Here is a 22,764-nt window from a genome sequence, read left to right as displayed (position 1 = left end):
CACTTTGACAGCGTCTTCTCCCTGCCATCTTTGTTGTACCGGTAGTTTTTAGTGTTTCCATAGCGAGTCTACTGACAGATGTAAGTTAGGACTGTACGCTACTTTGTATTAGAAATGGCAACAGCAGAAGATGAATGCCCCATGATGAGAGCATAGAGAAAAAGAAGTTGTTAATGGAATACTAAACCTTTACCATATATGGATAATCCAATGTCATCAATTGAACAGGCGTCATCCTGCAGTCCACACAAATCTCTTATCATTACACCATGTACCAAATGAAATGGATTTAGGGTCGGTAGCACAACCAAAATTAATACGTACACTAGGTGCATTTGGTTTTAAGGCGCACAGTCGATTTTTGAGAAAATGAAAGGATTTAAAATGCACTTTGAAGTCCGAAAAATACGATACTCACCTTCGTGCAACCCAGTCATTAGTGTGCTTAAAGGGATGTCCTTTGATCACGGTACACTATGTGAACATTAAATAAATTGATGCAAAGAAAACAGGGAAAGTTTCACTTCATGTCAAGGAAGCTTAATCAATACGTGTGATCACTGGCACAGTTAGTAATAAAAAATGACATGTGCATGCAGATGCTGTGTATATTTAAGAGTACAGTAACTAAACACCACACTACCAAACTACCAAACAAGGCCAGTGTGTACATATTTTTGTACTTTACAATCATTTTGACCCTTGAGTTTTCTTGGATATTTCGCTACTGTCCAAGCACGCATTTGTTGTAAATTACTGGTTTCAATTTCAATTTTAATCTCAGAAACCTGGATTAGGCTTCTGCGGTGAGACACTAGCACACCAGTATCTTCTAACGTGCACCTCCAAATAAAGTCTAACCTCTAGCCGCAGCAACGCAGACCGTATACGATGGTGTGCATGGTCGTCTTTTCACATTATTTGTTCGCATATGTAGTACAGGCCAAAAGTTTGAACACACCTTCTCATTTTAATGTGTTTTCTTTATTTTTAGGACTATTTACATTGTTGATTGTCACTGAAGGCATCAAAACTATGACACCTGAGAAGTGAAAACCATTTCAGGTACCTCTTGAAGCTCATCGAGAGAATGCCAAGAGTGTGCAAAGCAGTTATCAGAGCAAAGGGTGGGCTATTTTGAAGAAACTAGAATATAAAACATGTTTTCAGTTATTTCACCTTTTTTTGTTAAGTACATAACTCCACATGTGTTCATTCATAGTTTTGATGCCTTCAGTGACAATCTACATTGTAAATAGTCAGGAAAATAAAGAAAACGCATTGAATGAGAAGGTGTGTCCAAACTTTTGGCCTGTACTGTATTTACTCCTTTGATTTCGAATCAACATTTGCAATAAAAGTGACTGATTAGTTCCAGCTCCAATACCATCGCTCATTAATTGCCATTAATGTCTGGCATTACAAACTAAGTAATTTAGTAACTAATTAACACATAAACATGTTATGATGTTGATGATGCTCAACCACCACTTAATCCTGTCCATTTCCAAAATGTTTCTGTCCTTCATCACATATCAAAGCCGTGTCAGCAGGATGACAAATCATTTGTCTTCTTTGAAAGTTTAGCAGCTTCCACGAAAGCGACTTCATCAAATCTGCATTCACGGCAGACCTTGTTTTGATGCTCTCGTCCTGTAACCAAGTCCCTTTTAAGTTAGTGGTGTATAACTGGAAAACTGTAAATAAGGACCATTGTAAATACACAATGAATGAAGTGGTTACTTTTATATGATCAAACACGTAAACAACAGTGTAAATAATTTATGAACAGTATATGTGCAAAACATACAAATGATTAGACATAAAGTCTGCATTCCAACAGCACTCTAGTTTCAAGATATATGTTTAATTTGCTTTGTAACAGCCTGTATTTATCACACTCCGTGGCCCAACCACACCTTCCTTTACCTTTTGCCATCAATTAAATTCACAACACAAGTGCTTTGTTGGCAGGACCCTCAGGGTGCTATTGCCAAGCCTCTTCTGATTCCAGATATGTCATATACAGGGAAAATGAATTGGGGAGGAAGCAACAACAACATGCCTCAGATAGAGCCTCACAATGGGAGAGAGTGGTGTTTGTCCCCCAAGGCACATTGAATGAATGCACCCAGCAGAGCAGGGCACAAGAGCAAACCAGCATTCTGTCGTCTGAGGGGGAAGACACAATTTGAATGAATAAATGAATGGTGCACTTTTACCACCTCTTCCACAATTTCAACACTTGTTTTTGACTTGCATCATTAGGTTAAAGAAACATTTACTAACATGCACCAACATCTAATGGAATTCACCACAAGAGCTGTAGCAAATATTTTCACCAATTTATTTACAATAATTTCTGGTTTTAGTATTTTTTGCTATAACAGCGAAATATCAGTAATATGTATTATTGTTGGAGTCAGTGAATGAGTGCAGTGCTCCAGCATGTCCCTACAGGAGTACCTGAACTTACGAGTACTTGAGTATTTCATGATACAAGCTTTTTCTCGGCTTTTTGTTGTGCTTTAAGTTGCTAGCATGATTTAAGTTACTTGCCTCCCCGCCATTGATTGAAGTTGAATTGTCCACAGCGGACAGCCAGAGACACGGTGCTGCCGTAAAAACCACTAGGACTGAGAAAGTTAGTGCAAAGGAGAATCAGACAAACAAACCAAGACAGCCCAAACGCAGCACCGTTAGTCCGCATCACACAAGCCACAGCCAGTTTCCGCAGCATGCAGCTACAAACATCTAAAGGATGGACATTTATCCATGAAAATATGGAGAAGCTACTGATGCTGCGTTTGACATGTTTGAGTTTGTTCTGTCCTGACTCAACAAAATGGACAATTGAGCATTACTTTTAGTACACAAACACAGCTTGCTGCCAACTCTGAACTTTCGTATGCTCTCAAAGGCATAGCAGAGACCCACAAAAGTCTGCTGAATAATAATACTACATCATTTCATACAACTACTGTAGTTGTTTGTAGTACATGCTAGGGCTGGGCCTATGAAATGACATCAATATATCATATATCGCGATAGACACTTAATCTATATTAATAAGAAAAGCGTTTGATAAAATATTATATATATATATATATATATATATATATATATATATATATTGTTCGGAAGAAACCGGAAGTGACAAAGCAATATTTGTTGCATTAACAAAATGCGCACCCAGCAGTGATGGGCAAGCTACTTGCAAAATGTAAGAAGCTAAGCTACAAGTTACTCTCGATTAAATGTAGCAAAGCTACAGGTGAAGCTATGCCCAGAGAATTGTAGCAAGCTATGAGTGCAGCTAAGATGGTAAAATAAATTGGTTGTATTACTGCTCTTGGTGGGAACGAGCAAATCACACTGGTCTGACATCGCCATCTTCCTCAACATCATTTATTTTCAATCATCCGTTTTAAAAAACTGCCACACTGTCAAGTTGACTATTCCAGTTTTGTCGCCAATTTTGTCGCTCTCTACAGCACTCATTTTAGCTTCTGTTGTATAGTAGATTTGAAGGTAGTTGCAGTTTTGAGACACTAGATGGCAGTAGTGTAAAAGCCATTGAACACTACAAAGCGTAGTTTGGGAAGCTCCTCGTTGGACCGAGACATTACAAGTGTCAGATTTTGCCGCACTGTATGCATTAAAACCAACAAAACTTAGGACAAGTTTCTGTTATTGAGTTGATATATCAAAATATCACAGTTTATCTTCTCACTCCATCAACAGCGAGACAACAAGATGATTCAACCAAACTTGATAGTTGATACTGTTACCTGATTGGCTGTTAGCATGTCCTTCCCATTGCTAAGTGATCACTTTCTATTTTCCCTCTATAATACTCAGACATCTCCGCAGATGGTACTGATATAAATTAACAGGACCTATTGATTTATTTCCCGCCTAAGCCAAAATCGGAAGTGCCTCTAGGTCTCATGGTTGCAAACCAGCAATAATCCCAGTCCATGCTTGCCGTGTTCACGGTTGTGACGGGTTAGATGCAGGGATCAAATTTGATGTCATTAACAAATGAAGGGGAAAAGCAGAAGTCTTAGGCTACTGCTATCTTTCCTGGAACTTCACAACCATTTTTTAAAGTGTATCAAAGTGAGCCTGACATCAATTACTCTGTGCACCACCCCTTCTGTCCACCCTTAGACTGTACTGGACTTGACCACTCTCTATTTGTTCTCAGTCACTGTCTTCTTCTTTGTTTTCTCCTTACTTCTCAGACTCTTAAGATTAGAGCTAATGAAAAAGGCAGTCCAGGCGGACACATGGAGCGGCTTTTGGTTTAACCGCCTCAACTGATTTTCCAGACCTTTTTTTTCTCTTTAGTTGTTTGCTTGTGTAACAGGCTCCAGCCAGTGTGGCTGAGCCATCTGTACGTTAGTAAATCTCACTCCCTGACAACTTCAAGAGTGGGCTGGCTGCTGAGTTGGCCAGCCCGGGCTTTAAGCTCGGTGGTCTTCACGCCTCTCATGTGTACTACCAAGTTACGGTCCCTGTGCGGTATGGGATAAAGGCATGGGGATGAACCACCTGGGTTGAACTTGCCCTAGACTCCGCTCTCACTACCCACCATTTTCTACACCTAACTTATTTAGGGTCGCAGGTTAGCTGGAACCTATCCCAGTTGGTTTTAGCAAGAGGTAGGGAACACCCTCGACTGGACACTAGTGTCAATGCTTGACAGCCAGTTAACAGCTAAAAGTTATCCAATAAGTACACAAGATTGGTCTTTTCTTGTATTTTAGTGGTCATTGAAAAAATCGTAATCATGGTACTAGGTTTTGTAATAGTTTGCAGCTCGACAACGGCTATATAGACTATTATTTGCGCATTATTGACTAGTGATGCACCGACACAGCACTGCCAAACAGGATGTTGTGATGGCGTAAGCAAGACGCGTGCAATTGTCTGGAGCAAAGGCAGCATGTCTGCAAGGTGAACATGCTTTAATGTATATTTGAGATACACACACGGACAGCAATCTACAAAATGTGCACTAAGAAACTATTTAAAGGTCATGAGTACTGTCTCAGATAAAAGCCTAGCCGTTTTTAAATAAAGAAAATGTCACTAAAAGGATTGGATAAGTCTTTAGAAAGTTGAACAATTCTCAAAAAAGTACAGTCCATTACATTGTATATTAAGAAGCAACAATTGAAAACTAAAACAAAACAATATATTGTAAGAAAAAATATATCCATCCATCCATTTTCTACCGCTTGTGCCTCTCCGGATCACAGTGGGTGTGGACCCTATCCCAATTGCTCTCGGGCGGAAGGCAGGTACGGTATACCCTGGACAAGTTGAGAAAAAAATATATGTTCATTCTAATTACTTATAACACAAATTAGTTTTTAAATGGATGTATAACAATTTTTAGACGTTTTAAAGAAAATATATGCATCATCGCGATTATGCAAATTATATGATTATGTCATATTGACCACACCCCCATCACGCCCGTAGCCACGCTTCCACTGTAAATTGGCAGTCTTGTGGAAACCCTATCGGTATTGTATCCAAAATGATCGGTACTCCATCAAGAGAATTCACTCTGTTTCAATAATTCCGATATTCCGCTAGGTCAAAAAGTTCCGGTCCAGACCACCGTCTGGATTCAAGACTATCTTCCTATTGGTTGATAAGGTCTGGTCAAAGTCTGTATATTTAAGAGGTAGTATATTTTCTGTATTTATGTAATCATTATACACGAGATATCCAAATATTTTCAGCCATGGGTCGCATACTAAAAAAATCAAAGGATGGGTGAGGGGGGGCACTTCTATTTTGTAATACTTTATTTGATATATTCTTTGTATTTTCTATCCAAGGGTTCTCCATAACTACATGTTGTGGCGCATTGTGGCAGCGCTCAGCGAAAATCTGTCCACCGCCTTCAGGAGCACCATTCATGAGTTTTCTCGGGAAATTGATGGCACCGAGCAGCAGCTGGAGCTGGGCAGAATGTGTCTCACACAGGCCAACAAACACTTCGGCATGGCCCTGGGAGCACTTTTTGTCCAGGAGCACTTCTCCTCACAGAGCAAAGCAAAGGTAGGAATGCATGCTGGCAAGTGGATGCACGGCATCTTGAATGCATGCCTTTCATTGTGTTGTTTTACACGGTAGCAATGAATGGAATGCTTATCAGTTTTATGGGATGTAACAAACAAAATCTGAGCAATGCAAAAGCATCCTTCAATTGCAACAGGATAAAAATGTACCTTGACTTTGGCCTTCAATGATACAATAAGTTATTGTAGGAATATTTCATTCCAAGTTGGTTCAGTACTTTTAACAACTTTTTTTTTATATCAGTCTTTCTTCAAATTCCATCAGTGGTTTCTGAAACAACCAGATAATTCAGATGGATTAACAGAGCTGTGATCCGGACATTCTATCCATGGCCATCATAACACTCTCTCGGCCAGTTCAGACTAATCCCACACCCGTGGCCCTCGATCACCCGTAGTCCTTCCTTCTCTCACCTTGATCCGTCCATCTTATTCTTATCTCTCTATCTCGTGCCCATTCTAGGACATGGGGATTTGGTTTCCAATGGAATTTTTAACCTCTGCAACCCCAAACTCTTTATCATCTTGTGCCCAGCATGTCAATTTAACACTTTCACTTATGTTGAGCCACAATTTGCTAACAAAACAGAAAAAACAGAAGAATGCATAATGTGAATGTGTTTTGAAAAACACTGTTTTAGTGTGAATATGTCTCACCCAACACAGTTTATATTGTATTTAAATATCAATAAGTATGATAATAACCGTATACCTCCGCTATTCACGGGGATTACGTCCTGAGACCATTTGCAAATTATCAAAAAACGTTAGTCATTGAGACACCCATAAAAATGTCTATTTTTGACACTCTAATACATATGTGTCAAACTCACGGCCTAGAAGGCCAGATCTGGCCCACCACATTTTCTGTGGCTCTAGAAAGTCTAGAAATAATATGGGTCAGTAAAGCACTTAGGGCCTGATTTACTAAGATTCTATTACCATGCGGTAAACAGCGTGTGCAATTCCAAAATAGCGTGTACTATTAGTGGGCGTGTTGCGTGTGATCTATTAACACTGAGTGTAAATTTCAGAAATTGTACAGACCGCCTTATTTAAATGAGGATTTTGCATTCACCATTTAATCATTTACTGTACTTTCATTTTATCAAGCTCCTACCTGGGGCGTTTGCTGTGTTTTCAAACATGCAGGAGACTTCTACCACTTTTTATGGGCATTTTAGACACAGACTTTTTGTCCTTTTTTTTTTTTTTCCAGCGCAGAATGTGCGCTCATGGGAGAGTGGCTACACAATCACTGTGCTCAAGATGCAAAAATACATTCTTCAAGAAGTTTTTATTGGAGATATGTTAACAATATGTCTTGAAACAAACTGTATAAAAAAAACAAAAATTATAAAATGATGTTGATGAATAGACAATATGTCTAATATTTTTTATTTCTGACAGACCATGCAAATATGCTGACTCACACACATATGTGTACACAATTGTCCGTCACCGAGTGTGTACACATACTTTTCAGACGTGCTAAATAAAATGCTAAATAGTGCTCGCAAAGCGGTGATGAGTGTTGATAAATCACATTGCGCATTCTGTATATTTGCATCTTCTCTTCCCAGTAATGTGGGCGTTTTAAAAATCTGCATATATTCTGCATATATATTTACTTCACTGTTACATGCGGCCCTCTGAGAGCAGCCATAATACTGATGTGGCCCTCAATGAACACCCCTGCTCTAATAAATTAAATCATTACCAATGTGTACACAGTATTTGGCACCCTATGTAGGGTGGTTTAATAGAAATGCTACACCTTACAGTTACACTGGGTGTGTCCAAAGCTTTCCAACCAATGGCTGCCTCCAGAAGAATTTAAGCATGTGGCAAGTCAACATTTTATACATCAAAGTTGCTGAAACCAGTAAGCTACAAATAGACAACAAACAAATGAGTTATTATGCGAAAACGGGTAGGATTATATAAACTCTGCTTCTTCCTTTTTGATTGATTGATTGAGACTTTTATTAGTAGGTTGTACGGTGAAGTACATATTCCGTACAATTGACCACTAAATGGTAACACCCGAATAAGTTTTTCAACTTGTTTAAGTCGGGGTCCACTTAAATTGATTCAGATACAGATATATACTATCAGATATATACTATCATATATACTATCATCATAATACAGTCATCACACAAGATAATCACATTGAATTATTTACAGTATTTACAATCAGGGGTGGTAGGATATGGACAGCAAGTAGTGGACATAGAGAGAGAGAGAGAGAGAGAGAGAGAGAGAGAGAGAGAGAGAGAGAGAGAGAGAGAGAGAGAGAGAGAGAGAGATCAGAAGGCATAAGAAAAAGTATCTGCATTTGATTGTTTACATTTGATTATTAGCAATCCGGGGAGGGTGTTAGTTTAGGGTTGTAGCTGCCTGGAGGTGAACTTTTATTGCGGTTTTGAAGGAGGATAGAGATGCCCTTTCTTTTATACCTGTTGGGAGCGCATTCCACATTGATGTGGCATAGAAAGAGAATGAGTTAAGACCTTTGTTAGTTCGGAATCTGGGTTTAACGTGGTTAGTGGAGCACCCCCTGGTGTTGTGGTTATGGCGGTCATTTACATTAAGGAAGTAGTTTGACATGTACTTCGGTATCAGGGAGGTGTAGTGGATTTTATAGACTAGGCTCAGTGCAAGTTGTTTAACTCTGTCCTCCACCTTGAGCCAGCCCACTTTGGAGAAGTGGGTAGGAGTGAGGTGTGATCTGAGGTGGAGGTCTAGAAGTAACCTGACTAGCTTGTTCTGAGATGTTTGAGTTTAGATTTGAGGGTTTTGGAGGTGCTAGGGAACCGAAAAAGGGTTGGTCGAGAGTTCCCGCCAGAATCCTCATGGTGCTTTTGTTGACCAGAGAGGAGATTCTGTAGAGAAATCTCGTTCGTTGGTTAACCTTTTTGATTACCTTGGTAGCCATTTTATCACAGGAAAGGTTAGCCTCTAGAATGGAACCTAGGTAGGTGACCTCATCTTTCCTGGTGATAACAATGTCCTGCTCTTTTTTAGATAGAAACAACTGGAAATATGTGATGTATTGTAATTGTATGCAAGTTTGAAATAAAGTGACACCACCAACCAAAAATAGGCGAGGAAATGTGCTTAAAACATTTCTGATTAGTAGAGAGAGAACCATGCACAGGTGCTAACCATATTAAGAGAGGTCTGTCTAAAGGTCTGATGCTCACATGTAGTTCAGTAAAGATTGCAATGTAAAGCCTTGACCCGATAACTTTAAAAAATAATTACAAAGCCACACAACGAGAAACAAGAGAAAGCTTTAAAGATAAATAACCAACACAGAGGGACGCGTCATGTGCCAAGGGGTTGGCACATATTCCTCAACAAGACTGATATTTTTTTGTACTCTTGTGATAATATTATTACTTCTGCCAAAGATACAAGTGTTTGATTCTTTTTTTGCAGGATTACACAAGGATGGCGAGTGATTTTTCATTTCAGGGTTAGGGGGGGACACATGCAGAATTATTCTGGTTAGAAATGCACATTGAGGATCAGCCACCAATAAGTTTCAACCATTTTCCGTGAAAAAGTATGCAATAGGCCAATGCCGATTAAAGGGGCTGTTTGCGATTAGAGGGTGTTAACTTTCCAATGTAATTTAAACATTATTATGTATTTATATCCTGCCCTTTTCCGGCTTTTATGACGTAATGACCTAACTACGTACGTATGTAACACACATAGCCCATTAGCTTTGGGTGTTATTAGCTAATATTATCGATTTGGATGATTGGCATTAGCTATCATTGGCCCCGTTTACACTGCACACCAAATCAGATTTTTTTGGGGCCCTCAAGTGACTCAGATCAGATTTTTTTTTTGCCAGTGCTTCAAATCTGATCTTTTGGCATCAGATTCAGGCCACATTAGGATGTAGTCCTGAATCTGATTGGAATCTGAGCTTTACAGTCTAAACGCAATGCGACCTGAAAGTGACACAAATGTTTTAGTGAGCTTTGGGTGAGCTGCGTCATTCGTGTGCTCGGGGAAAGATGCAGTCGCCAGCGGAAATTGATATTTCATCACCACATCCGGTTTCAAAGTCTATTTAAGACGACCAAATTTTGGCGCATCACTTGTCAATAGTGCGCAAATAATAGGCTATATGTAATATATGAAAATATATTTTGATTCTGAAGGAATAGCGATTGTTGAAAGACCTGGAATTAATACTGTGGCGCATTTGCTTACATGTGAGTTGAAAAATAAAGCTCACGTAGATCCACGCTGATGTCCGTGTCTCCTCTACTTAACAGCCATAAAAAGACTACAACCCTCCCAAATATATTACACTATATTAGGGATGTCCGATAATATCGAACTGCTGATATTATCCGTTGATAAATGCTTTAAAATGTAATATCGGAAATTATCGGTATCGGTTTCAAAGTTATCGGCATCGGTTTCTAAAAGTAAAATTTATGACTTTTTAAAACACTGCTGTGTACACGGACGTAGGGAGAAATACAGTGCTCCTTTGCGTGCCGGCCCAGTCACATAATATCTACGGCTTTTCACACACAAGTGTATGCAAGGCATACTTGATCAACAGCCATACAGGTCACACTGAGGGTTGCCGTATAAACAACTTTAACACTGTTACAAATATGCGCCACACTGTGAACCCACACCAAACAAGAATGACAAACACATTTCGGGAGAACATCCGCACCGTAACACAACATAAACACAACAGAACAAATACACAGAACCCTTTGCAGCACTAACTCTTCCGGGACGCTACAATATACACCCCCCCCCCCCTCCCCCACGCAGTTGGAGGCGTTAGTGTCAGTGAGGGACAGGAGGGCAATGGACAAACTGCTCGCCATCATGGACAATCCTGCCCACCCACTCCACCAGACAATTGAGGGACAGCGGAGCTCATACTCCAACAGGCTCCTTCAGCTTCGTTCCCACAGTGTGCGATTCAAGAACTCCTTCATTCCGCACTTCATCCAGCTGTATAATCACTCGCCATACAGCAATAGATGATATCTGTCTATTACCTGACCGCTTCTTTTTTAGCTACCTCTCTTTGTTTATAATGTATATTTTCTGCTGGATCTACTCTCTATTTTATGCTGGCCTTTTTTTTTGCTGCAGCTGTTACATATACTGTAATAATGTACATGGTAATTGGGATTTGTTATATATTGTATATATTATATAATAATATAACATAATATAATAATATATTAGTATATATTATATACTGTATAAATAACATGTAAATATTACATATATGTTATATTTTATATTGCTACTATGTTACATTTTTTGTCTACTTTATACCTTTTGTTTTCGCCTTCTTTTTGTGCCCTTGTGTGCACGATCCTTTCCATCCTTATCCTTGCCATCGTATGTAACCGAGCTACTGTGTGGAACAATTTCCCTTGTGGATCATTAAAGTTTTTATAAGTCTAAGTCTAATTTTGGGGAACCTTCGAAATGCTTTTATTATTTTTTTAGATACAAAATAATGTTGTGATATATATCGTTATCCCAGGAACCTGCCGTACATATTGCAATAGAGATTTTAATCCTTATCCAGCACCAAGGTGGCGTTAGTGGGTAAGAAGTTCCTGTGTTTAAAATGTTTGTGTGTAGATTTACAATTTTTAAAAATAAATAAATAAATTGTCCTCAAGTGCATTGTCAGAGCACACACTGCCGATTGCAGAAACTGTTTTTTTTTTATTTAGTGTGTGCTATTCTAGATGCATATTCTAAATAAGTGTTAATGTATGCATACAGACAATATCATTGTACACTACTGCAGCCAGTGTTTTAAAAAGTAGTAGAAGAAGAGTGCCAGGTGAAAGGACTAAAATTCCTCCGACATCTGCTGGAAATATGTTGCCCCGCTAAGCTTATATTAACTTACTGTAAGAAGCAGAGCAAGGAAATCTGTTTTAATGGACTTAAAAAATGTCATTTGATCCCCTCCAGGTGCAAGAGTTGGTGGAGGACATAAAGCACGCCCTGGACCTCCGGCTGGAGGAGCTTGACTGGATGGATGAAGCCACCAAGGAGGCCGCCAGAGCAAAGGTTTAAAACCTAACTCCGCTTCTTCGTCACACGCACACTGTCAGATCCGATTTAGTGTTTGTAAAGGATTTAATTATTTTTGGAGTTCTTCTTACTGGGGGTTTGATTGATTGCTTGGGTAGATGAAACTAAGTGATAGAATACATCAAGGACTTGACTTTGAGAATCCGGATCTCTCCGCGGTGCTGATTTAGGGTCTGCACAGCAAGATATCCCTTCTAATACTTTTACAATATGGACTTATAATCCTTTTAGAGGGCCCTGCTGAATATAAAGAGCTTCCTGTAATCCTATTTTACTTGGTTTGCGTGATTAGTTGACGCGTGTGCGCGCACTGACATGTGTGCTCGCCTCCAGAAGTCAACGCAAATGAACGGCTCGGAGAGTAGAGACTTTCCACTGTGACTTTGCCTCTCGTCATCCTCCTCTTCTCTTTTCTCTCAGCTGAAGTACATGATGGTCATGACAGGATACCCGGACTTCCTGCTCAAACCCGAGCTCATAGATCAAGAATACGGGGTGAGTTATGAGCAGTCACTTTCTCAGCAACTTTCTCCACCTGGTAAATGATTTTTCATCATGAATCCTGGGATACAACTTAAATGGACAAAACAGGAGAGAAAAAATGAGCCCCCAGTGATTTTTTAAAAAAAAAGAAAAAAAACAACCTTCAAATTAAGTGTGCTGATCCAAGCAGGGAGCACATTTAATGTTCACTGTATGATATATGAAAATCAATCTCTTTCCACAATATTTAGGCATACTTCTAGAATGTGTTATAGACACTTGAGGCCAGGAAAAACACTCTATCCGACCAAAAATGTGTCTGTCTGCATTTCCCATGATGGAGATTGCGTAAGCTTTGATTCTGAAAGAAAACACTCAGACGTGAGGGTGTGAAGTAAAACAGAAGCAGATTTGGTAAACAAAAAAGCAAATAGAAGCTGTGTGCTATGAACTTTTGGATTGCCAACAGTCGTACCTCGATGTACGAGCACTAGTAATGTGCATTACCACTGATTTTATTTCCGATCTGATACAGAGTAAAACTCAGGCTGGTATCGACGATACAGATACTTTGTGCAAATATACCTAGTGTGTCTGCTAAAATTGAAAAAGTTGTGTGTTTCAAATAACAAATCTCATTGCATAAAGAATACAATAAGCTCTGACGTACATTGAGGTATTAGCGTGAACAAGAATATACCCAAGCTGATACAAGAGAAAAAACAGAGGACATGATCTTACAATGTGGTTTCAAACCATTAAAAAGAAAATAAGTAAGGTAATAAAAGCATTCAAATAATTAAATATTAAGTGCTCCTAATAGAATAAAAACAACAGTAAATATTAAAAATAATAAACAAGCAAACATTCAGATACAATTAAAAAATGCTGACATTTTAAAAATAATAAATAATAATAATAATATACTAAGTAACCTATTAAAGTTGTATCTTGGGGCAAAAATATAGCCGAGGTTGCTGTGGTTTATCCGTTGAAACAAGATAAAACTTTTTGAGCACTCTAGGACAACCCGCTCTGGAAAAATTAAACATTGGCTATTCCACCAAGAACCTCCCACTACCATCAACGAATGAATACCTACAGAAACTAATTGAAAAGGCAGAACACATCTTGCGACGTATGCGCTGGAAAGCCTTAATCTTTCTTAACCCATGGCTTCAAATCAACCAAAAACCCACCAGCCACAGACGCTTAAATAAACACCCCTGAAGAGCAGGGAAACCTGTGAAACAGACATGTAGGGATTAAATAGCCTCCGTGTGTTTTTTCCTGACCTAAGGACTATGTATATGTATTAGGGCTGTGAATCTTTGGGTGTCCCACGATTCGATTCAGAATCGATTCTTGGGGTCACGATTCGATTCAAAATCAATTTTTTTTCAATTCAACACGATTCTCGATTCAAAAACGTTTTTTTTTTTTTATTTATTTATTTTTTTTTTTAAATGAAAACAATAAACAACAATACCATAATAATGCAATACAATTTCAAAACCAAACCCAATTTTGCTGCCGGTGGTGTTAGTGGATGATCCTTTTCCTCTGATAACTGTGGGTGGTGTCTGTCCAAGTGAGCGCGGGGATTTGAAGTATTCCCAAAATACTTAACTTTAGCGTTGCAAAGTCTGCAAATTGCATGAGTCATGTCAAGCCCTTTCTTGCCACGGTAAAATCCAAAGTGTCTCCTAACGTTTGCTTTCAAAGCCCGCGGAGGCGGTTGTATTTCTTTAGGCTGCTCTGTGTCTTTTTCTTTTACCTGCATTTTAGCGGCAACACAACAACACTACACTGTACACTCCCCTTAGTACTAGCTAGCCACCAGGTAGCAACGCTGCTTATTGCGCAATACCTACGGTAGCCCAGAAGACATTGCCGGGAGCGGGAGAAGAAAATTTATTTTGGAAAAATGAGAATTGATACTGAATCATACAACGTGAGAATGGCAATTTGAATTCGAATCGATTTTTTCCCACACCCCTAGCTGACATGCAAGCAGAGTAGTAGATTTTTGTAAAAAGCTTTTATAATTGTAAAGGACAATGTTTTATCAACTGATTGCAATAACGTACATTTGTTTTAACTATTAAATGAACCAAAAATATGACTTATTTTATCTTTGTGAAAATATCGGACACAGTGTGTTGTCAAGCTTATGAGATGCGATGCAAGTGTAAGCCACTGTGACACTATTGTTCTTTTTTTTTTTTAAATGTATAAATGTCTAATGATAATGTCAATGAGGGATTTTTAATCACTGCTATGTTGAAATTGTAACTAATATTGATACTGTTGTTGATAATATTCATTTTTGTTTCACTACTTTTGGATTGTTCTGTGTTGTGTTTGTGTCTCCTCTCAATTGCTCTGTTCATTGCAGTTCTGAGTGTTGCTGGGTCGGGTTTGGTTTTGGAATTGGATTGCATTGTTATGGTATTGCTGTGTATTGTTTTGTTGGATTGATTAATTAAAACATAAATAAATAAATAAATAAAAATAAAAAAAATGATTTAAAAAAATTGATTTTTTAAAAATGAGAATCGATTCTGAATCGCAGAAAGTGAAAATCGCGATTCGAATTTGAATCGATTTTTTCCCACACCCCTAATATGTATATATATATATATATATATATATATATATATATATATATATATATATATATATATACTTTTATACCCAATCATGGCACCCACCTGTTCCCAATTTGCCGGTTGACCTGTGGGATGTTCCAAATAAGTGTTTGATGAGCATTCCTCAACTTTATCAGTATTTATTGCCACATTTCCCAACTTCTTTGTCACGTGTTGCCAGCATCAAATTCTAAAGTTAATGATTATTTGCAAAAAAACATTTTTTTTATCAGTTTGAACATCAAATATGTTGTCTTTGTAGCATATTCAACTGAATATGGGTTGAAAATGATTTGCAAATCATTGTATTCCGTTTATATTTACATCTAACACAATTTCCCAACTCAAATGGAAACGGGGTTTGTACATACAGTACAGGCCAAAAGTTTGGACACACCTTCTCATTCAATGCATTTTCTTTATTTTCATGACTATTTACATTGTAGATTGTCGCTGAAGGCATCATAACTATGAATGAACACATGTGGAGTTATGTACCTAACAAAAAAAAGGGAAATAACTGAAAACATGTTTTATATTTGAGTTTCTTCAAAATAGCCACCCTTTTCTCTGATTACTTTTTCGCACACTCTTGGCATTCTCTCGATGAGCTTCAAGAGGTAGTCACCTGGAATGGTTTTCACTTCACAGGTGTGCTTGAAGCTCATCGAGAGAATGCCAAGAGTGTGTAAAGCAGCAATCAGAGCAAAGGGTTTAAAAACACAAATTTGCATCTCCACCTCCCAGTGTTGTGATAATCAGCATGTATTCTGCATATACATGACAGCAGATACGCTAAATAGATTGCGCTTGCTAATTTTTAGCTTAATAGATCAGCTTTGCGTGTGCAATTAAGTTTGCATGTGTTTAAGTACAAGCAAATCTTTAGTAAATCAGGCCTTAAGTATATGGTTGGAACAATATCTCAGGACCTATCTACATTAAGCTGGATAACTCCTTAAACAAATAATTATTTAGCCTAAGCCTGGTGTCAGGCACACTAACCCATCATTTAAGGTTCCCCTCCTTGGATAATTTTTTACACGGGTAAGTGCGTCGTCTATTTCTTGAATCTCCGGCTCTTAGCTTTGTATGGACTCATTGATCGTTTGAAAAAACTGAGTACGGAGAGGAAGTGATGCCAGAAAGACCGCGCCTCATACAGGAAGTGACGTAGAAAAGAACGCGCCACAGCCAGCTTCATAACAGGCGCTTGTGGAAATCACACATGAATACCTTAAAAGAATGAAATGTGCGATTGCAGCTATTTCGGATACAACACATCTCAGACAGCAACATAGCAATGTTGAGCGACAGTTTTGAATAAGGCTTGGAAGAACGGCAGCTTGTTGGGATATGTTTGTCAACGAGTGTGTTGTGCCAAAGGAACGGCAAGAGTACTTTCGAATATCCAGGTCAGCTGTGATTGTACTTAGCGAAAAACTTTTTCCTTTTGCCGAAGGGGAGACAACGAGAATGCGGGCTGCCATGGACAAGTGAGTACTACGGAAAACAGCGAGTGCATTTGGACTGACAAAGCAGACTATCAGTTATTGTCCGCGATGTATGTCGAGCGATTACTCGACGTCTAGTTTTGTACTCCATAATTATTGTGAAGCCATGAAGTGGTTACGGCCGTCAAGTACGACCGCCAATTTCAGCCTCCAAGCACAGTGTCCTGACCAGATATCTAAATCCCTAGATTGATTGTTGTAAAATGTTATTTATCACATTGTTTACTTTCACACGTCCATTAAAGATATGATTCATGTATGATGACTCAGGTGTGATTCACTACAATAGGGCCAGTCTAACAGCTGCTGATGGTGAGGCAAGCAAGGTTTACTGTTAAAAGAAATGAGGCAATAGTCTACATTGAAACACAGGGTAAGAATACACTTCCAGGTCAGAGGTAACTATGACGTGCGCATTTTTTTTCGCGCATGCGTACTAGGTCGCGTTTCGCCGGCGGACGGAGGGAAAGGGGGTCTTAAACGGTGGCATTGTGTGTGTGGACAAGGATAAGGTTAGGTGGGATATAGCCTGGATAACCATAGCTGGCCGGCTTAGTGTAGAAGGGGCCTTATTACAAAACTTGTTTTTTTCCTTAAAAACTACCTTGAGGACCTAAAAATACCATTGGAAATAGAAATCATGATCATGCAGACAAAGTGTGGCACACTTTTAGACTTCAAAAAAATTGCTTTTTTTGAATTTCTGGTGAGGCTATAACACGTGCACACAAGTCTCATAATATACGTGTTTAGGTGTATCCAAAATACCATCCTAGAAGTCTTGCTTGACAGCATTTTCTAAAGTGAAAAAACAACCCAGGCATCATAATGTTATTAGGAACAGGTAGAAAATACTTTAGTACGCTGTGCATGTCTTTCTTACAGCTTACAGTAGTCAACTAGCCCGTACTAAATAACCCATCGCTGGCATCTTATCTGTGGTTCTGCAGTTTGAGGTGGATGAGAAAACCTACTTCAAGAACATCCTAAACAGCATCAAGTTCAACATCAAGCTATCGATCAAGAAGATTCACGAAGAAGTGGACAAGACCGCGTAAGTGCCCCGTGTTTTTATAAAAGGCATACTGTCCCTGTGCTTTATTTTTTTAGTTTAATATCTCTGTGCTATTGCCACTGAGACAAACTGATTTGAAATTGACATATTCCAGAAAGACGCTTTTAGTTAGTTATCTACAGGAGCCAGACAGTATTGCTGTGAACAATGGCGCTCATTTGTAAAATACAGCCCCCCGATAGTCTTGGGTTGACTGATTCTGTGCTCTGACACACATTATTATTCCAAGATGCCTGGAACAAGTGCTCCATTAGCCCACGCACAATACCCTAAAGAGTTGCAACACACACTCCTGCTTTATCACCAAAGGGTGCATCTTTCATCGGTCGCTCTCTCCGTCTTGTCACTGGGAAATAAATAAATGCTCCTCCTCCTCTTTGTGTTTTGCTCCTCTCCGACCGATTCTGTGCAGCCCACGCAGAATCAGTCTTTCACTCCTGGAACAAGGGCATCGCTCACTTTCAGAGTTAGTCACTTGGGGAATGTGGTGGCAATCGATGGGTCTGGCTTCAAGTGGATTAGCATAAACTGGGACTGTCCTTGTTTCTCTGTGCAGAGAGCCGTGACTGTGGGATCACAGGGGCTGAATGTTTCTCACTAGGGGGTTTACAGAGATGAGAGAATGTTCCCGGACTCAGGATGTTTGTGTGCGTGTGGTTTGTTTGATATCTCCACAGGTGGCTTCTCCCCCCACAGGCGCTGAATGCCTACTACCTTCCTAACAAGAACCAAATGGGTGAGTGATTGTTCAAGCACCAGGAACACAAATACTAGCCATTTCATTTCTCAAACTTGAAAATGGGGACTTGGGCTGCACAAAAAATCCAACAAAAATCGCAGTCTAAACAACTCTGTATCACAAATAAATGGTGCCATTCAATTTAAGACTTCACATTTAAGGCTGGACTTGGGATTTTGTAGCCCTAAACAACACTTTGTTCTAGGCTTCAATTTGGTCTTGTGGAGCTAGGGTTGACTGCAGCCTCGTGAGTATTGTAATACTGTCTTCCCTCGCTAAATCACACTTTGAAGTTTGCGGCTTGTAAAGGTGACTATGTGGGTGTTATTTCATGTCTAAAGGCCCTGTTTACACCAAGCCGGTAAGGTTATCCAGGGTAAATCCCACCTAACCTTATCCTTGCCCACACACACACACACACAATGGTCGTTTAAGACCCCCTACCCCTGTCCGTCCACCGGCGCAACGCAACCTAGTACGCATGCGCGGAAAATGCGCATGTCATAGTCACCTCCAGTGTTGCTTTGTGTGCAAGTTCTTAACCCTTGTGTGGTGTTCGGGTCTGTGGGACCCGTTTTAGATTTTTATTAAAAGAAAAATGATACAGTTAATTAATTTTTCAAACTGAGACTCACTGGCTTTGGCTCATTTTCTGTGAAGAACATATATCAGAATACATATTTAATGAACACACACCATACACCCCCCCTACACATTTCTATTACATATAAGATGTCCGGGGTCCACTGGACCCGGGGCTAATAGAAGTGTGGAAATTGATGTTCTGTGTACCACACACCCACACACACACACACACACACACACACACACACAGAGCAGGCCTAGACGGGGAGGACAGAGTGTAGGTACACAGAACATCAGAGGGTCAAATGTGCGACAAAATGAGAGCAGACAGTGTTGACAAACAATGTTGCAACCTTGTGTGGGAACCGCAGGTGCAGAAACACAAACGAAGAATCCCTGTGGGATGCAGAAACTGAAATGTCCATGCAACGTTCATATTGTTGTTACTCAGCCAGCGTTTGTGGGTCTTAGACTTAGACTTAGACTTACTTTTTATTGTCGTTCAAATTTGAACTTTACAGTACAGATAAGAACGAAATTTCGTTGCATTAGCTGGTTGGCAGTGCAGGATAAAAAAAGCAATAAGGTGCAGATATAAATAAATAGATTACTGTAAAGATAAATATGTTGCACTTTTGCATATGCATCTACGTTTATGGATGTATGTTATATTGTCTTTATATTCCAGCGAGTTCATCTATTTTTGGGGGGAATTGAGGGGATTATTATGATGCGTTCAAGAGTCTTACGGCCTGATGGGAAAAAGCTGTTACAGAACCTGGAGGTTCTGCTACGGAGGCTGCGGACCTCTTTCTAGAGTCCAGCAGTGAAAACAGTCCTTGGTGGCGTTGGGAGGAGTCTCTGCAGATTTTCTGAGCCCTGGTCAGGCAGCGGCTTTTTGCGATCTCCTGGATAGGAGGAAGAGGAGTCCTGATGATCTTTTCCGCTGTTCTCACCACTCTCTGCAGAGACTTCCAGTCTGAGGCACTGCAGGCTCCAGTCCAGACAGAGATGCAGTTGGTCAGCAGGCTCTCTATAGTGCCTCTGTAGAATGTGGTGAGAACGGGGGGAGGGAGCTGTGCTGTTTTCATCCGACGCAAAAAGTGCATGCGCTGCTGAGCTCTTTTTACAAGAGCTCCGTTGTGTAGGGACCAGGTCATATTGTCAGTTATCTGCACCCCCAGGAACTTGGTGCTGCTTACCATCTCCACCGCTGTGCCGTTGATGAAGAGTGGAGTGTGGCTGGACTGGTGCTTCCTGTAGTCGACGATCTCCTTGGTCTTGTCGACGTTGAGGACCAGGTTGTTGGTTCTGCACCAGTCAACCAGATGTTTCACCTCCTCCCTGTAGTCCATGTCGTTGTTGTCACGGATGAGGCCCACTACTGTTGTGTCGTCCGCATACTTCACAATGTGGTTAGTAGTGGACCTGGCGCAGCAGTAATGGGTCATCAACGTGAACAGCAGCGGACTCTGGACGCAGCCCTGGGGGGAGTCGGTGCTCAGGGAGATGGCACTGGAGGTGTTGTTGCCCACTCTCACAGACTGGGGTCTGTCTGTGAGGAAGTCAAGCAGCTAGTTGCATAGGGGAGTACTGAATCCAAGGGGGGCCAGTTTGCTCACCAAGTGCTGCGGGATGATGGTGTTGAATGCAGAGTTGAAGTCCAGAAACAACATCCGCACGTGTGTGTCCTTTCCTTCCAGATGTGCTAAGCTCAGGTGGAGTGCAGAGGAGATGGCGTCCTCTGTGGAGCGGTTAGGGCGATAAGCAAACTGGTATGGGTCGAATGTGGGGGGAAGTCTGGAGACAATGTATTCCTTTACCAGCCTCTCGAAGCACTTCATTTCAGATGTTTTTTGGGATAAGTCAGTATTTTAACAAAAAAGTGTTTGATTGTGAGGCATTAAAAGCCACAAAATGCAACGGGTCCATCAGACCCACAAACACTGGCTGAGTAACAACAATATGAACACCACACAAGGGTTAAATTAAATTGAACTTATCTGAACAATATCCAGTGTTGTGGTATTTCAATTAACTGGAATCCACTGTGCTGTGGGGCCCTATTGTAGTGACTCACACCTGAGCCATTATAAACCTTTATTAGACACGTAAACAATGTGATAAAGAACATTTAACAACAATCAATCTAGGGATCTAGATATGTGGTCAGGACACTCCTCACTCTTTGGCCTTTACCTTCATTGTCAATTCGTTTTTGGTGACTTTATATACTCTGGACCTTAGACGTTGAGTCTGCGACATACATGGCGGACAATAACTGATACAGTCTGCTTTGCCACTCCAAATCCATTCGATGTTTTCCATAGTCTTCTCTCGACAGCCAGGTAATACCTTTTTTATCACATCCACGGGAGCCCACATTTTCGTTGTCTCTCCTTCGACAAATGGACGTAGTTTTTCTGTAAGTAGAATCACAGCTGACCCGGACATTCGAAAGTTTTCTTGCCGTCTGAGATGTGTTGTATCCGAAATAGCTGCATTCGCGCGTTTTCTTCTCTTAAGATATTCATGTGTGATTTCCACAAGCGTCTGTACATGTAGAAGAATGAGAAACACGGGCATATCTGGATGACTTGCCTCCATCTTTCCAGTAGTTAGCTCCGGTTGTGCACTTCCTGTGTGCGGCGCGGTCTTTCTGACTTTACTTCTTTTCCGAACTCAATTTGTAAACAATCAATGAGTCCATACAAAGTTAAGAGCCGGAGATTCAAGAAATACAAGGCGCACTTACCCGTGTAAAAAATTATTCAAGGAGGGTTACCTTAAATGCTGGTTTAGTGTGGCTGAAACGGGGCTTAGGCTAAATAATTATTCGTTTAAGGGGTTAAACGACTTATTATACCATAGCCTTAAAGGGGAACTGCACTTTTTTGGTAATTTTGCCTGTCGTTCACAGTCATTACAAAAGACATGACGGAGGCTGGAATTTTTTTAATGCATTTTAATAATAAATAAATTAGATCAAAAGTCCGCGACAATGAAGCCATTGGGATCCATTAAATTCTGCCTATAGAGCCCCTAAAAAAACATCTAAACACCTCCATTAGGGTTTTATATACATGATGTAAGTATATATGTAATGTAGTAACGGGCACATTTATAATAACATTTAATATTTACGTATTTTGCTCATTTTAAGCATACGCGGCGCATTAATTTCAAAAACGCATCACAACGTTTGCTTTTTTTTGCTTCATCACTGATTATTACTCACTGCAGTCTTCATGAGAGCCAACAAACATAATAAAACATCACTTACTGTACAGTATCTGCTGTCATTAAGATGCCGACTGCTGGGATGTTCATATATTTCCATTTAGATGAAAAATGTCTCATAATCCTCACGAAGAAACGGGCTGGGAGCCGGGAGGGAACAATCGCTTTTCATGTCGTCCTTGCCAGTTCCAGGTCCTATATGGCGGTCAAAATGTCCCAACTTGTCGGATTACATCTTCAGCCATCTACTTTTCAA

General features: G+C 40.0%; 1 protein-coding gene across 1 annotated transcript in view; it reads left to right on the top strand.

Annotated features, from left to right (window-relative positions):
- LOC133663875 (endothelin-converting enzyme-like 1) overlaps positions 1-22,764 on the top strand; it is a 176,543-nt gene that overhangs the window by 119,805 nt on the left and 33,974 nt on the right. The window contains exons 8-12 of the mRNA XM_062068591.1: positions 5,859-6,081; positions 12,099-12,197; positions 12,642-12,716; positions 17,820-17,923; positions 18,622-18,680. Of these exons, the coding sequence (XP_061924575.1) occupies positions 5,859-6,081; positions 12,099-12,197; positions 12,642-12,716; positions 17,820-17,923; positions 18,622-18,680 (560 nt within the window). The remainder of the gene's footprint in view (positions 1-5,858; positions 6,082-12,098; positions 12,198-12,641; positions 12,717-17,819; positions 17,924-18,621; positions 18,681-22,764) is intronic.

Source organism: Entelurus aequoreus, linkage group LG13 (genome assembly GCF_033978785.1).
Source record: "Entelurus aequoreus isolate RoL-2023_Sb linkage group LG13, RoL_Eaeq_v1.1, whole genome shotgun sequence".
NCBI lineage: Eukaryota > Metazoa > Chordata > Actinopteri > Syngnathiformes > Syngnathidae > Entelurus > Entelurus aequoreus.
The sequence above is the reverse complement of the archived record's forward strand: the minus strand, read 5'-3'. Positions and strand labels throughout refer to the sequence as shown.